The sequence below is a fragment of the Sander vitreus genome, chromosome 18 (assembly GCF_031162955.1).
Source record: "Sander vitreus isolate 19-12246 chromosome 18, sanVit1, whole genome shotgun sequence".
Taxonomy (NCBI): Eukaryota; Metazoa; Chordata; class Actinopteri; order Perciformes; family Percidae; genus Sander; species Sander vitreus.
The window spans coordinates 26,599,190-26,617,373 of NC_135872.1; the positions used below are offsets into that span (position 1 = coordinate 26,599,190).

At 40.4% G+C, this 18,184-nt stretch overlaps 1 protein-coding gene across 1 annotated transcript in view; it reads left to right on the forward strand.

Moving 5' to 3' along the window:
• LOC144533317 (gamma-aminobutyric acid receptor subunit rho-2-like) overlaps window positions 1–17,922 on the forward strand; it is a 39,164-nt gene extending 21,242 nt beyond the window's left edge. Inside the window, exons 4-9 of the mRNA XM_078274596.1 lie at window positions 1,849–2,072; window positions 2,207–2,289; window positions 5,353–5,493; window positions 9,817–9,969; window positions 16,906–17,114; window positions 17,212–17,922. Of these exons, the coding sequence (XP_078130722.1) occupies window positions 1,849–2,072; window positions 2,207–2,289; window positions 5,353–5,493; window positions 9,817–9,969; window positions 16,906–17,114; window positions 17,212–17,520 (1,119 nt within the window). The 3' untranslated portion in view covers window positions 17,521–17,922. The remainder of the gene's footprint in view (window positions 1–1,848; window positions 2,073–2,206; window positions 2,290–5,352; window positions 5,494–9,816; window positions 9,970–16,905; window positions 17,115–17,211) is intronic.
• Window positions 17,923–18,184: the final 262 nt, after the last annotated feature.

Sequence of the window (18,184 nt, forward strand, 5' to 3'; positions counted from 1 at the left end):
ACACTGAACTTAAGTAAAAGTAATTTATAAATAAATATAAATATAATTTATTTATAACTTTACACAAAAAACTTATGATGAATGACATTGAAATAGAAAAAGAACTTAAATTTCTGTGAGTAATAATCGATCAAAAATTATGTTGGAAGCCACATATACATTATATTAAGGCTAAAATATCCAAATCAATTGCTATACTGTATAAAACCAATTACCTATTAAATCAACGCTCATTGTATACATTGTATTGTTCCTTCATACTGCCATACATTACTTACTGTTTGGAAGTGTGGGGAAACACTTACAAAACGAACATTGAACCTATTTTTATTCTTCAAAAGAGAGCCTTAAGACTTGTAAATAAAACCACGTATAGAGCATCAACTAATCCACTTTTTATCAAATTAAAAGCACTAAAATTCTGAGATATTGTTGACTTTAAAACTGCACAAATTATGTACAAAGTAAATAATCAACAGCTATCGAACAGTATCCAAGGGTTGTTTCAAATGAGAGAGAGCAAACATCACTTAAGAGGAACGTTTGTATTTCAAAAGAAACATAATAACAAATGCTAAATATCACTGCATCACAACCAAAGGATTTAATGTATGGAACAGCTGCAGTGAAGATGTGAAATCATGTACAACAATGAGCAATTTCAAGAGACTATTTAAAATGAATATATTGAATGGATACGAAAAGGACTCGAGGTGATAGTATTGTATACTGACTGTATGGTTCCTGGACCTATATACTAAGTCTAGTATGGATGTGTTATTATTTGATTTACTATAGATAGACGGAAAGGAAGAAGATAGATGGAAAAGAAAGAGAGGGAAAAAAAAAAGTTTGTGTATGTATGCATGTATGTATGTATGCATGGGTATATGTGAGCTGTAGGTAGGTAGGTATACGGTGTACGTGTATGTAAAATAGAATTGTGTTAAATTGTTTTGTATTTAACTTAAGGATAAAAATAGAGAAAGGGGGTGGGACTAGAAAAGTTTGTTTATGAACTTCTTCCCACTCCTTTTTGAACATGGGAATTTCTTATTTGAATTACTTATAATAATAATTATAAAAATAATATATATATTTTTTTTTTTACATGTTCAAATAAATTACTAAATAAAAAATAAAAAAATAAGGTTATACCAGACCAAGTAAGACTGTAGCAGCAAAACCCTGGAGTATAGCGCACATTTGTTAGAGACTAAATGTGTTATTTCCCCTTTCAAAAGTTACATAGCTTTAAAACATACAGCTTTCAGGACCATCAAAATCATTTTGTCATAGTCACTATGTTGGCAGTTCAAGGATACTTACATTAGATCCCGACACTTGAAAACATCTCTCATTAGTAAACGTATAACACATTACAGTTTTTGGAGAGATTCAGACATGCCCCTGAACTCATCTTATGCAACATCAAAGTTATTTTTTTATGGTGGGTGCCAAGAGTACAATGTGTTGCTGCAGCTATTATTCCTAACTGATCTGGTCTTATGTAATGCCATGAGGTAGGTGGGAGAGGATGATCCCTGTAGCGGGGGGAGTAGTGCAGACACAGGACTATTCCTGCCTGCATAGCAACAGGGGGAAGGAGGTGAGAAGACAAGGGTAATCTAGGACCAATGAAAGCGGTGGACTGCTTAGTTAACATATGTTCAGCACTTCTCTTGACCATGTATGTTTAGTCATAAGAAATCCATATAATCCAACAGCAACGGGTCGTAGCACTGTAATCCCAGAGGGATTCAATAAACCAGAGGCAGCGAGCAAGTAGAGTCCTCGTAGTGAGACTTAATCCAGAGGCTTTTTCTGTTTCTGTCACCCCTCCCTCAGGACTTCACCATGACCCTGTATCTAAGGCACTACTGGAAGGATGAGAGACTTGCCTTCCCAAGCTCCACCAACAAGAGCATGACATTTGACGGGCGCCTGGTGAAGAAAATCTGGGTGCCTGATGTGTTCTTCGTCCACTCCAAGAGGTCTTTCATCCATGACACCACCACTGACAACATCATGCTCCGGGTGTTTCCGGACGGTCACGTCCTGTACAGCCTGAGGTGAGTACAGGAAGCTCCCACCACGCACAGCTATCTGCCATCACAGGGTTTTCACACAAACCAAATGAGACATGGCAGGCCTTGTTGCAGAATGCATAGAGCTGGTGACGTTTACACTTTGCTTCTTTCCCCAGGGTTACAGTAACTGCTGCATGCAACATGGATTTCAGTCGTTTTCCTTTGGACTCGCAGACATGCACACTGGAGCTGGAGAGCTGTGAGTATTCATATGCACTGACACTCCACTCTATTGCTAAGAAGACAGTGGCAATAAAGTGATACTAATTATGAAAGGCACAAAGCATTTATGCAGCACGTTGCCTTAATCAACACCACACTGACTAAAAACACAGTTATTTATTACTGTTTTATTATTATGTACTGTTATTTATCAGTAAAGGTTGGTGCAGAACAACAGTGGATGTTAAAGCCTCTGAACACCTACACAGGTGATTTCAGTTATTCTAGCTGATTTGACCTCTGCTCAGGTTTAAGTTTGGCCTGAGCTTTGTTGGGAATTTATTAGGTCACAAATCTTTTCTACCAGTAAGAATGATAAAGCTGTCATTTGTTCTGCCCATTTGTCGCCAGATGTCCTTTGCCTTCCGTTCTGTGTGGGTTGCCATTCTCAAACTCTGTTTCAGGAAACAACAACAACAAACTTCAAGCTAGCAAGATACATGCTGAAAATGGAAAGTTTAGAAGAACATTTGGAACGTGCAATAGAGCAGGCCTGCTTGGTTCTTTCAGGGAATGATTGTCAAGATTTACAAATAATATGTTTAAGGCATTTACTATCTAACTGGGAGGTTTGGGGACAAATTGGTGAAGATTTGCAATGGACAAAATGCACAGGGCGATAAACTGGTAAAAGCAAATTACATTAAACCATGTATCCAGCTAATTTTGCAAATGTTTCACCAAAACAAGCTCCTTGCGAGACTATCCATCCATCTACCCATCTTCAACCGCTCATCAATCCGGGGGTCGGGTCACAGGGGCAGCAGCTTCAGCAGGGCACCTCAAACTTCCCTTTCCCGAGCTACATTAACCAGCTCTGACTGGGGGATCCCGAGGCATTCCCAGGCCACGGTGGATATATAATCTCTCCACCTAGTCCTGGGTCTTCCCTGAGGCCTCTTCCCAGCTGGACGTGCCTGGAACATCTACCTAGGGAGGCGACCAAGGGAAATCCTCAACAGATGCCCAAACCACCTCAACTGGATCCTTTCGACGCAAAGGAGCAGCGGCTGTACTCCGAGTTCCTCACGGATGACTGAGCTTCTCATCCTATTTCTAAGGGAGACGCCAGTCACTCTCCTGATAAAATCCATTTTGGCTGCTTGTACCCGGGATCTCGTTCTTTCGGTCATGACCATAGGTGAGGGCAGGAATGAAAACTGACCCGTAGATCAAGAGCTTTGCCTTCTGGCTCAGCTCTCTCTCAACGGTGCAGTATAGGGAATGCAATACTGCACCCGCTGCTCCGATTCTCCGGCCAATCTCCACCTCCCCAGATGGGCATAGTATTAGGCCCCTTCCACGCCAGAGTGAAGAGCTGGTCCGTTTTTCCAGCACCTTGGAGTAGACTTTTCCAGGGAGGCTGAGAAGTGTGATACCTAACTACCTAAGGGTCTTCCACCAGGGAAGTTGATGATGATCCTCCAGCTCTGCTTCTACCAAAGAGGGTATGTTAGTTGGATTCAGGAGTTCCTCAAAGTGCTCCTTCCACAGCCCAATTACCTTAATGTAAACAGCTTGGATGGTTCCCCGTTTCCCCTCCTGAGGTGGCGGACGGTTTTGCAGAAACACGTTGGTGCCGACCGAAAGTCCTTCTCCACATCTTCTCTGAACTTCTCCCACACATGCCTCTTTCACGGTAGAGGCTGCAGCCCATCCGGCCTGCCGGTACCCTGCAACTGCCTCCGGAATCCCATGGGATAACAAATCCCGGAAAGACTCCTTCAGTTGGACGGCTTCCCTGCCCACCGGTGTCCACCACGGTGTTCTAGGGTTACCACCCCATGGGGCACCTAAGACCCTGAGGCCACAGCTCTCCATCGCAGCTTCAGCAATGGAAGCTTTGAACATTGCCCACTCGGGTTCAATGCCCCCAACCTCCACAGGGATTCCAGAAAAGCTCCGTTGGAGGGGTTAGTTGAAAATCTTTAGGACAGGGGCCTCTTCCAGATGTTCCCAGTTCACCCACACTACCCGTTTGGGCTTACCACATCTGCGTCATCACGTCTTCCCCCATTCTCTGACTCAACTCACCACCAGATGGTGATCCGTTGACAGCTTGGCCCCTCTCTTCACCCGAGTGTCCAAAAGATGTGGCCTCAGATCAGATGATACAATGACGACTGGTACTAGGTACACGTATGAGCATCCTTATGATCGAACATGATGTTTGTCATAGACTTCTGTGCTAGTCATGGATTGTCTAACAACAAATGACCGCTCGGGTTCAGATTCCTCCAAAATCACGCCTCTCCAGGTGTCTCTATCATTGTCCAAGTGTGTGTTGAAGTCTCTCAGCAGAACTATGGAGTCCCCTACTGGAGCCCCATGCAGGACTCCATTCAGGGTCTACAAAAAGGCTGAATACTCCGAGCTGCTGCTTTGTGCATATGCACAAACAACAGTCAGAGCCCCCCCCCCCCAACAACCCATAGAGGCTTGCGAGACTAGTCCTGCCCTAACAGGTGAAACAAAGCTAACAAGGCACTCAGGAAGATCAGTCTAGGGTTGGGTTTTTGCCGATACCAGTGCTAAAACAGTACTTTTCAAACAATGCCAGTGCCTAAACAATGCCTGAACTGATACTTTAAAAAAAAGATTTAAAAAGAAAAAAAAGAAGAGCACAAAACGACAGTTGGTGACATTAAAGAACAGCTTGTTAATTGCACAGTGCACCACAAGTCTTACTAGTTGCAAGTGAATGCACCATTAAGTCACATCTGTGTTGTTTCTCCAATAGTGGCAGTGGCCATAGTGCAGCTAGTTTGAGTCTTTAGCTGCAGACTGTTGCACGCCCCGGTGTTGAAATCCTTTCCAGTGAAATACAGTCACACTTTACACTGATTAACTGTCAGCATTTTAACCGTGTTTAAGCTGTTCAGGGCCTTCAATGGCATCGTTTCACAGTGAGTATTAACACATTGATGTTATTGGTTACAGGAAATTCTCACATACTGGCCATTATTCATCCAACTGCTGCTGCTGCTGGTACTGAAACTAGTACAACTCTTTACTGACAATCATACTTTCTGTCCTTCAGATGCTTACACAGACGAAGACCTGATGCTGTATTGGAAAAGCGGTGATGAGTCCCTGAGCACTGATGACAGGATTTCTCTGTCTCAGTTCCTCATCCAGAAGTTTCACACTACTTCCAGACTGGCTTTCTACAGCAGCACAGGTAGACTGGCAAAACAAATCTCCAGTCTGTAGATATTTTACAGTATATAAAGGCGGTTCACCCCAAAATGGTGATTGCTCCAAGGGGGCCCAAAGTCCTCATGTTTACTGTGTGGCAATTAGTATAGAGTAATTTGATTATTGGATTAATATAAACAGAAATGGAAAAGACCTACCTGTACCTAATCTTTAGGCACTGTATTGTTGAGAGGCCCCGTGTGAAAATGTACTTTTAATGCTATTAATATTTTAGTTGAAATGATGAATTTAGTTAGTTTAAGAATGGTGAATATTCTTAAACAAATTCATGTTTAATCAACGGATAATCACGTTGGAGAACACACAGGGAATTAATTAGTAGGGGCCCTCATTCTACTGCTGACGCGTTAATCAGCCTGAAGTAATTGCATTGGCTGAGGTGAACCTCAATGAGGCTAGCCAAAGGCAAGATATTAAATTAACAAATATATTTTTTAATATCGTCTGCTTCCTTCTGCACTCTGTCAATTGCAGTTAATGATTTTTATTTAAAGTGTGTATTTGCATTGTGCTAGTATATGTAATTTCTATATAATTATATAAAGTTTTTCTCACTATTTTATCAAATAATGCAATATTTTCTGTTCCTATCACATTTCAAAACTTTTCTAAAGGACAGTACTTTGTCTTGACCGCCATTTTGGACTTGATCTCCAAACTGCTTGAACATATCGTTGTCTCTGACTCAAGTGGTCATAACTACCACCTAGGTGCAGAGACCTGACATGCCTGTGGTGTGTCTTCACTTTTCTTACGCTGTGTAATGACACGCATATTTTGAATGAGCTCAAGCAGTTTTAAGATCCTCATGGGTTTGAAATCCTTGCCATGGCCATTGTTAGACACATGTGGCCCCATTAATGCTGTCATAAAAAAAGAAAGAAAAGTAAAACAAACTCAAACTGACAAGTATTTTTTTTCTAAATAAAAATAGCAAAGGCAAACAGCCTTCCTGGTCAGTGTATCTTTTGGTCATTTGATTTACCTTTCATAAGTGGGTATTAAAAAACAAAAAGCGAGTGGTTGTTTTGTTTTTAATACCAGTTTATGAAAAGAAAATCAAATGACCAAAAGAGACTTTTCATCCAGGATTTTTCCATCTATGGTGTTGAATCCAAAATGCTTCCATATTGGTAGGCCATACTATTACTTATCAGATGGTTTGGTGTAATGATTATCTGTTTTCTCCATTTTGAGTTAGCTCGAAGAACAAACCGTGTTTACTGTAGACATTGTGACATAAAATAGGAAAAGCCTGGGTGTAAAAAAACAAATAGTATGAATGATGGCTGAATATAAGTTTAACTGCCTCAGTTTCAAGATCCTGGTATTGTGTGACTTATTGGGACACTTGAATAGAATGGAGCAATACATAATGTCATAAGCAAAACCTTTGCCTTGTCTACTATGACAAGTCAAAATGTCTGCTGTAAAAAGGGACAATAGCTTTGTTTACTGATAGGACAATGGGGCAGGACAATTGTTGTGCACAGACAATTTTGTATTCATACAGATTATTATAGGTTGAATATCTCTTTCTCCATATTATGATAGTTCAAATTTTAAATAAGTGTCAACCCTAGCCCCCACCCCATTATATATATATAAATAAATAAAGGTCTTTTTACCAAATAATTACATTTGAAGTCAGTAGCAACTTTGTTACGTTTGAAACAAGAGCTGAACCCAAATGCAGACAGAAATACCGAGCCAGAGTGTGAGTTAACAGATTTATTTAAAGTACTTAAGTACAGTCCAGGTTTCCAGAAAGGGGAAACGCAAGTCCAGATTTCCAGAGAGGCGAACAGGTCCAGGGAGTTTTAAGCAGGAGTGGTTCCGTCAGAGTTATCCAGTGGACAGCTAGTGATGAGGGCCAGTGGTGGTTGTCTGGTCCAGTGGATGGCAGGAGTGGAGCGGCAGCAGGAGTCACGTTCCAATATTAGGGGTGGTACGGTTCATGAAAAAACATCCGAATCGCTCGGTTCGCATGTCTCGGTTCAGAACGTGTGTGCGTCGCACGGTTCGTCAGTACACTGTTAATGTGCACTAACCACTTACTGCCGTAGTGCCCACTTTCGACACCCATGTTAAAACACTTACTGGAAACGACGAGGGGGATTAGCAAACATGAACTCAACACATGGCAGCTGATTGGACGAATGCGTCACGTGGTTCTTGCTGCTGCCGAATTTCAAAACAGACTCTAATGCCGTCTCATTCTGAATACGATCTCGTATTTTACGAAAATAGTTCACCAAAATGTTTTTCTGACAACATTTTAAGCGAGAAATAGGCCGTACAGTTGCTGAATCTGTCTGTTTTTTTGATCAACAAAGGTCAGTTTAAAAGATTTTCGTCCGATTTTGAGAGGTGCCGGGGCGAACCGATCACACCTCAGGTGGAGTGCTGCAGGTCACGTCACATGCAGAAATGTCAAGTGGGAGAGATGAGGAAGGCTGCCCGGAGTTGGAGGATGCTCCAGCATCGTATATAGTCTGGTGTGTGGGAACATTTTGGATTTCATGTTACCTATGATGACAGCGGAAATAAAACAATAGATAAAACTGCCACTGTGTGCATGTATTGTGCAACATGCATTCACTATGCTAATTTTAGCTATATATCATATGCTGAAGTATATTTCTGGAGTGTTAAAGATTAAAAGAAAAAAATAACAAGAACCGCACAGAACCGAAAACCGTGACCCTAAAACTGTGATACGAACCGAGCCGTAGATTTTGTGACTCGCACCACCCCTATCCAATAGTAATGTGGTCATCTTGACTATAATCTGATGCAGAGTGGAGGAATGACCAGGTATATGAAGCAGAGGTTAATTGTGGTAGATGAGCTGCAGCTGGAACCCTGACTCCCGCACACCAGACTCCACTCCTGCAATTAGAGACAGACAGAGGGGAGGGGGAGAGGAGAGACAGAGAAGCAACCTAGGAGCAGCAGGCCTAACAAACTTGTCTTTAGAGAAACAATGTACTATAGTTATTCACCACAATCCACAAACCACACTAACAATTTATCATGTTACGAAATAGTGCTTCTAAAGGTAGGAAACAAATATTAGTATATATAAAAGCTGTAAGCTGTTACTGAGTTAAGCTTTCAGTAGAAGCTCTAAAAATAATTTTGCCTTTTACTCAACCAATGAGATTAACAATGTATGCAGAGGTAAGCGGTTCCTCTGAGAAATGTTTTGCAACTCAGGAACTATAATATTAATGTGAAAAACACATACCATATTTTCCGGACCATAAGTTGCTCCAGAGTATAAGTCGCATCAGTCAAAAAATGCGTCATGAAGAGGTAAATAAAACATATATAAGTTGCACTGGACTATAAGTCGCATTTATTTAGAAATTTATTTCACAAAATCCAAGACCAAGAACAGACATTTAATATGGAAAGGCAAGTTATTAAACTACACAATAGCACACAGAACAAGGGGCTGAATACGGTAGGTGTCCGGTGTGATAACGTAACACATTAACAGTTATTCAACTATACAATAGAATACAGAACAACTACCAGGGCGTGGAGACGTAACTGCACTGTTGACGAGCCTCTCCCAGCAGCACGTTGTTCAAGCACCCATCTGTGGACTCGTTCCTCGAGCTCCTGCCATCTTGATTTCAGCGCGCGACTAGCTTTCTTTGTTTTCTTCATTGCAGTAAGACTAACCTTTTCGCCAGTCCCTCGCAAGTTTCTCACTCACTCCAAACTTTCGTTCTGCTGCTCGATTACCGTTTTCGGCTGCGTATTTTACTACCTGCAGTCGCCTGCAGTTTCTTTTCTTTCTCAGTTGTCTTTAGGAGCAGCATATAGTTGTCACAAGCCTAGAGCGCCTAGATTGGCTGTAGACGGTAATGTTTTCAGCATGAAATCACATTTAAAAACATGTTAAATTATATATATTTTGATATATAAGTCGCACCTGACTATAAGTCGCAGGACCAGCCAAAGTATGAAAAAAGGTGAGACTTATAGTCCGGAAAACACGGTAATTGGGCTATTGTAACCTTGCTGTTTTCTCTTGTCATAAATGTTGTTATCCTATGCAATTATCTCTTTTCTATTCAGATGTGTTTTTGTTAGTTCATTGTATTGTTTGGTTTTATATCCCATCCAGATTTATATCATCCCTGTGCAAATTAGTTCACTTCACTTGGCTCTGTGTTCATCGTGGCATTTTAGCACATCATTTATGTTTTAACTCTGACAGATAAAACTATTTTTCAAACATTCACTTTATTTTCCTTCTTCCCTCGACCAGGCTGGTACAACCGTCTGTACATCAACTTCACTCTGCGGCGTCACATCTTCTTTTTCCTGCTGCAGACCTACTTCCCAGCCACTCTGATGGTCATGCTGTCCTGGGTGTCCTTCTGGATCGACCGCAGGGCCGTCCCTGCCAGAGTCTCATTAGGTAGGAAGATATGCAACACAATGACCATCCTGCCTGTTCAAATTTAATGTGTGTACACCAGTGTTGGGAGTAACGGGTTACAAAAGTAACGCAATTACAGTAATGTATTCCTTTGTGATGTAACGCAGTAATATAACGCATTACTAATTACATTTCAGTAATATTATACCCGTTCTCAGTAACGCGAGTTACAACGCATTTTAACGCAACATTTAGTGGTGTTTAGTTTTTTTAAGAATTCACCAACACCGTGAAACATTTCTTTACAGGAAAAAAAAAGCCGTGAGTATTATTTCCTGTTGCTGTATTCGATGGTTGAGACGACTGCAGGACAGATACATTTGCGAGATGGATATTATTTTCAGGAGTTATTACGTTGCGTTGAAGCGAGCTGTCCTGTCACTGTTCCCGTGGTCAGAGCCAGAACCAGAGACGGTACGGACAACATCTGCGTCCCAACAGGTGACGGTACGTCAGCGCGGACAGCGGTGTGTCCGAGCTGCTGGCAGAAACGGGAATCGGGAATTAATGTTTAGACTTGCTACACGTAAATACCATTGCATTTTATCAGCGGTGGAAAGTAACTATGCCGTACTTTATACAACTGTAAGGTACTTTTAATTGAGTATTTTCATTTTCCCCTACTTGCCTATTGTACGTTTTACTTCTCTATTTTTTATAGCTTTAGTTACTTTGCATATTAATTATCCAAAATATTATGAATAATCTATGATGTATTAAAGTGGATAAAGAGGAGACTTTATTGATCCGGTGGTGAAATTCACAAGCTGCCTGCCAAGTCAAACTTACGCTGTTATTTTGGTGAAAGTAACTCAAAAGTAATGCAAAAGTAGTGTAAAGCATTACAATTCAGAGACTAGAGAGTAATATTGTAATATAACTAATTACTCTCAAATGACAGTAACTAGTAATCTATAATGTATTACATTTTTGAAGTAACTTGCCCAACACTGGTGTACAATCACATCACAGTGACCTGAGAGCATAACCTGGTTAGCACAGGAATTAAACTGTTAAAAGAAGGTTCATTTCAATCTCATGTCCACGTTACGGTAAGTATGAAGTTGGAATAAGGATGTTGTTAGCCTACCTTAGCATAAAGACTGGAAGCCGGGGTAAACAGTTAGCTTGGCTCCATCTAAAATAAAAAAGAATCTATTCCATCTACCAACACCTTAAAACGAAATTAACACGTTTAATTCGTACACACAAAAAAAAAATGTTGTACAACAATTTGTGGTTTTAAGGGAAGGTTACAGCCTCTGTGTTACCTTAACATCTTTCTTGCTAGACTTGGTGACTTACATGACCCCTTTAGTGATTAACGTTAATCTCTTAAGAGTCACTGTACCGTGGACGGCACACCTTGTGGCTGTGGCGTAGCTGTAACCTCCACTCATAAACGTTTTTATAACTTTAAAGCATTAAATCTTCAGAATATACAGCCATGCGACACACCAATTGAAAGCCTAGTCTCTCATGAATCAATTAAGCCCACACACAAAGCATAAGATGATTTATAGCAGTTATACATCTGCTACAAAGTTATAGAAAATAAAATAATACCGCGTAAACTGCGCAGCTAGTGTCTAGTGCATCCATACCTTTTTCCTTGTCCCTTTAGCCACTGCGGGGATTTTTTTTTTCTTAAATCCCCAAGAGTCCAAGGAAATGGAATATCCAAGCCATTATATCCAAAACGAGCTGTTCGCCTCACAATCTTGACGTTTCTGGCCAAATCACAACGGAAAATCGCTAAACTGTTTTTCATTTCTGCACTTGTATCGCGGACTCGCTTCTCTCCTGAGGGTCCTACCAACTCGATGTGGGCGTCACTGTATTCTCTGACTTCTAAGGTTTCCATAGATACTTGGTATAAGCCAATCGGTGCAGGTTTGCCTGTGATATACCAATGGAAAGCTGAAGACTCCTCTGACGCGATGTGAGCCCCACAAGGAAACGATCGACGTTTGCTCGGACCAGACAAGTCCATAGACACCAAATTTGCCACTGAAATTTTAACCCTGTAATGGCTGGGGCCTCCTATAAGCATATCACACCCTGTGCAATTTATAATGACTTATTTCTATATATTTATGTATATAGTTATTTCAAGTATGTGTATGATTGATGTGGGTGTGTTTGTGTATTTGAGAAGTGTTTTATTTTGTACTTTAGTGGCTTTTTTCTTTGCACTTTTTAAATGGAAATCAGAAAAATGCACAGACATATATGTAGAAAAACATTCATATAAAATCCATTTTTGAGTCTTTTGGCTTCTGGATTTTTTCTATAGTAAGCTGAGACATATGGCTATGTCATTGTGTTGTCTGTATCTCACTAGATGTGTTTACAGCAGTGTATTTTAATAATTTTACAGATGACTTGGACAGAAATAAAAACCCTCCATTCTAGCCTCTGTAACTCTGTGTCAGTAAGGCCTAGAATCACCCTGACACTTGTAACAAAACCTTGAGAGTGTGTCCTTTCCAATGATATCAGGCACATCCCTGAGTGTCACAGTATATGGGAGCTGTACCACTTTTAATATGGGTATGACGTTTAGACCAAAAAGCTTGAAAATTCAAGCGTTTCTTAGCACCTAGGGACAAATATAACAACTTTTTGGGCAGACCTTAACTCCTCTCCCTTGACGAGAGTCGCAAATAATTCCCAGTGAATATACTCTCAAGTTTCTGTGGCAATCAGCAGCCAGACGTGTGTACCTAACAGCCAATCACTGATCCCCATTGTTTGTCTGTGGACCTCCTTCTCAGTGCCGGAAATTGGCTGGTACTCACTGGTACTCACTGGTACTGAGTACCGTCACTTCTTATTGCTTACCTCTACCTCCTGCTGAGTCTAGGTACGCATCCCCAAAAGTAGAGTATTAATAAGGAAAATGTATTACAAGTTACAGTATTTTTTCAAATGGTTTGTGAAATGCAAAATAAATCCATTCACACACACACACACATATATATATTACACACACATGCTCAGGTCCTATACATAGCACTAATGGAGAGATGTCAGAGTGAGGGGGCTGCCCATGGAAAGGCGCCCCAAGCAGTTGGGGGTTCAGTGTCTTGCTCAAAAGCACCTTGGCAGTGCCCAGGAGGTGAACTGGCACCTCTCCAGCTACCAGTCCACCACCATAATTTGGTCCATACGGGCATTTGAACCAGCTACCCTTTGGTTCCCAATCCAACTCCCTACTGACTAAGTTACTTAATTGAGACCGTTTTGGGCTTTTTTCTTACATTTGGAGAGCCTAGTTGCTTGCTTGTTTCTCTTGCGAGATCTGGCAACCCTGCTGCAAACTGCATCTCTGTGATCTAAACACAACTATCTAAACACAACTCCCCCAACAGCTGCGAAACAGGGTGGCAGCAGTGACACTTCGCACATTGGGCACAGTGCACCTGACTGCTGGATGAGGGACCAAGAGGAATGTTTCTGCAAGGCAAATGATTGGTTCATTGTGAAAGCTAAGAAGCTTGGATGACAAATTTGCAGACATGTTAAATCTTTGGGAGTACACAAGACTGGACATGACTGAAACCTTCGACTGAAAGGTGCGAGTGTGTGGTGATGCACTTCGGCCATGATGAGTACAAACAACATCTAGGCCTCAGGAAAAAGATAAAATAACACAAAAAATCACTTGCTCATAAAAAAGACTACTGACACACTGAAATGTTCTTCACGTGAAGCAATTGAGAAGCAGGTACTTGCTACGCATGCATCAGATTACGAGAGCACGGCCAGAGTCGTTCGAACAGCAAATAAAGTAGGCAAGCATAGCTGGCTACTGGCGGACATGCCGGTTGATCTGCATTTGCAAAACCTGAATGGACTAAATATTGGCAGGGTCTTGCACTCCAGTAATACGTGTTGAGTAATACTACAAATACGCAGATTTGATGAAGGAAAAAATTGCAAAAGACATCACAAAAAATAACAGAAAACTATATTTTGATTGACGAATCTAACACTATTAGTGGCAAATCTGTGCGAGGTGTATGTCTATGTTCAGCATTAGTGGATGCTTACCCTGAATTTTTTTTTGGGGGAGTTCATTGAGTTTTTTACATTTTATCAAGGACTTTTTAGATCAGTGTCTAGTTTCTTTTACTTCATCAGTAATGCTGGTGAAGAGAGCGGAATGCTAGCCAGTTGTGCAGTAAATTCCTGGGCACTGCTTAAATCACCAGCTGGAGCTAGCAGTAGGTGATATCTTCAAGGAAATTTCTGGCCCAAATTTTTTTCAGGTCTTTTTTGATAAACTCTACTTGCTGTACCATGCTTGCCCCAAAAATCAGGGGGACTTAGGACAGTGTGCACAAGAAGTTAGACAGCGCCTACTAACGATAGGACATTTTTTGTCCAGCCGATGGGTGGCATCAACTAAAAGTCCTTCATGATCACTTTTTTGAAGCAGCAAATTCCACACACTGTTTTGCTTCACATTACAGTTATACAGGACAGTTGACAATCACTTATCGATGGGAGTGTCTCTCAGTAAACACACATGTCACTTGTACAAAAGAAGTGTTGGATGTGCAAATTATTTCTTCCATAAGCAACAAATGACATGAGCAGAGATTTCAGTGACAGGGCAAAATATAAAGGGCTTGATGATGTGGTCACATCTGCAGCATTTGTCAACAATCTGGGACTGATGTATGAGGCGCTCACAGAGCTTAGCTACCTCTCTCTGCAACACCAAAAAGAGAGATGACACTGCCAGCAGACAGCCTGCTAACTCGAGTTATGCAAGATTTTGAGTCCATGGATTGAGTCCATGTGATGTACAATGCATCACATGACCATCACAAAAAGCTAATGCATGACATGAAAGTCCTAGATCCTTAAAGTTGGTCTAAAGAGGAGTTAGATGTACAGTAGGGCTGTAAATCTTCACTGGTCTCACGATTCAATTCGATTATGATTATCCTGTCAATGATTTGAATCGATTCGACATCACGATGCATCACGATGCGTCACCTCCTCAATATTATAAGGTATTTCTACACAGGGTTTTCCATCACCAAACTCAAGCAGTCAGATATATATATATATATATATATATATATATATATATATATATATATATATATATATATATATGAACTCCCCTTTTTATTGTATCTGCTCTTAAAAAGACCCTTCCTGAGAAGGAGCAGAGTCTGAACAGACAACAGACAAGGAACCTTTTTTTTAAGAGTGAGTGTAAGAAAATGAATGTAAAAATGTTTGCAAGAATACATCTGCACTAGCTAATGCTTTGTTTAACAATATTGTTGTTAATATAGTTGAATGCAAAAGGATAAAATGTTAATCTCACATTCACATTATGAATCCTACTTACTTACTTGTTGATCCATTTTGACCATCATTGAATAGGAGTGTATTTCTGTCTAATTTGAAGATATCGTGTGCTGATCTAGCCCATGAGGAAAGCAGGAGCATTTCAGGAGTATAATGTGCATTTCTATGACAACAAAGCACTTAATGTCTACATGTTACTATAGTTATATTAATAACAGCTATCAGCTAACAGTCTACTAAGTTCAGAAAGTTGTAAAACCTAATATTTTAGTCTTGCATCACTATATATCAGCATGTCTGCCATTTGTGCTCTACACGTTGAGACTTTCTGTAGATCATCAGCACTGCTATGTTCCTTTATTACTTTACTGGCGCTTGAGATGACGAAGTTATGATGATGTTATATATTTTGCAATTTACCTCTTTACCTAAAGCAAATGAAACACAGCATTTTAAACATTTCTTTTGAGTTAACCACTTCTGTATTTGAATGTGCATTTTGTATTCTGTTTGGAAAAAATATAGACACGTGAAAAGATTCATGTTACATAATCATTTTAAAAACAAAAGGATTGAATTTTCAGAGCAATTTGAGTTTTAGTTTTCCACAATAGACTGCTTGAAAATAGTTGTCCATAGTAGTTGGAATTAATCAATTTGCAACTATTTTCATTATTTAATTTAATCTGTAGGCCAACAGATATATTTTAGTTAGTTTTATCAAAACATATATGCAATATTATACTGTATTTCTGTATTAACATCTTTTTGAGTTTATTAACAGCTACATAAGCCAAAACTGGAAATGTCATATGTAATGAAATGCATACAAAAATAAATTTTAAGTGGGATATACATATAGATTTGCATATAAATATATCTAAGACACATGCAATAATCATGTCATGCAACTGCTGAATTAGAGTGCTGGCACTTTTTGGGGTTGAATACAGGCAGCCCGCTCCAGTGGCGATTCTAGGATCACATCTTTAGGGGCGCCTGGCACCCTTTAAACGTAATTCTTTAAAAAAGGTTATTCTACTGTGCTAACTGTGCATTTTAACATAATTTTGGACCATCATGGTAGGTTAAACACTGAATTATGTAACTGGACAGACACTAACAATTCTAAGAAAACTGACTTTAATGCTAAGCCACAGGGCCATTACTACAAAGGTGAGGTGGTATTACAAATCAAATGGTATTATGCAAATATTAAATAAATGGAAAAATTAAAAGTCACATCAAATTAAAAGATAATGCGGTATAAACAATAGATTCATTATTAAAAGAGAAATAAAGAATTTGTTGGGCTGAACTAAAAATATTGTTTTAACATTGGTACGGAATCGCCGCTGTGGCTCAAAAACTGATCTTGCGGGAGCTCGTCAAACACCCTAAAAAAAGCCTAAAATTGCCCCTGCACTGCTCCTCCAATTGTTCCAACAATTACAGCTAACAGGTTCCCCAGTTTCTAGTTTTTGCCCTACATGTTCCAGAGTGATGTCTGTCCCCGAAGGACAGAGATAACATGAATATGCACCTTCTTCATAATAAGATTGTATGTTCTCTGTGCTTCAGGTATAACCACAGTGCTCACCATGTCTACCATCATCACTGGAGTCAACGCCTCCATGCCCAGGGTCTCCTACATCAAAGCTGTGGATATTTACCTCTGGGTCAGTTTTGTCTTTGTCTTCCTGTCTGTGCTTGAATATGCTGCCGTCAACTACCTGACGACAGTGAGGGACGGTAAAGACCGCAAGCTCAGAGAAAAAGCCAGAGAACAGGTACAGAGACTGTTTCAGAAATGGCGTACGTCTCCAAATGGTGCTTTTAACTTCTTATTCAATCTTGATTTCTTTCCTCTCTTTTGACCAGTCCCAGGCACTCCCCTGCACCTGTGGCATGTCCCACGCCAGGACCATGATGCTAGACGGGACATACAGCGAGGCGGATGCCAACAGTCTGGCGGGGTACACAAGGGCCTCCATGGCACCTGAGGATGCGTCGGAAAAACAGGAGCGAATGGTAGTGCATCTTTCCCTGGACAACGAGCCCACGGGGACCAAGAAGAAAGGCATCCGCGGCTTCCGGATTATCCAGAACACTCACGCCATCGACACCTATTCTCGCATGATATTCCCTGGAGCCTACATCCTGTTTAACCTGATCTACTGGTGTGTGTACTGCTGATTGTGTGCATTCTAGCCTAAACTATCGCAGTGTATGAAACAACTGCGGAATCTTTTAGTTGTCCTTAGAAGAGGGATACAGTTGTTTCCCTTCTGCATGTTCAGGTGGAGCAACAAGTTTGGCAGGATAGTTGAAGAATATCAGAGGCTGCTGGGTGCGAATATCTCCAACTCTGGCTCACATGTCACTGCTGGACTGAACCTCTTATACAACTTCTCCTCCTTTACGTAATTATATCACAAGCTCATATTTACCCACATCATAATCCAACAACTTGGTGGGGCTGGTTGCACAAGTTGTGCTCCCTAGTCTAACTAGTCTAATGGCGGTTGTACAAAAATAAAAACAGACTAATTAACTCTCCAGCCCTGCCTAATATTGATATGGCCACCCCAAAACAGACATAACTGCCTCCCAGACATCATGATGTTTTAAAGCTTTTGTAGCCAAGTTTTTGTTTGTTTGCAATTTATTTCAACAGAATATTTTGTCCTAATTTAAGCATTAACATTTTCCTATCTTTCCATTTAAACATGTTTCTCTGCTACACTCATCACTGAAGCTTTAGTCGTTTTTTAAAATTGTAAAAAAAATATGCTAATGTAATCCGCCATTTTTTCAGGCCCACTTATTTTCATAATTATATATCTAAGTAGCTAGCATA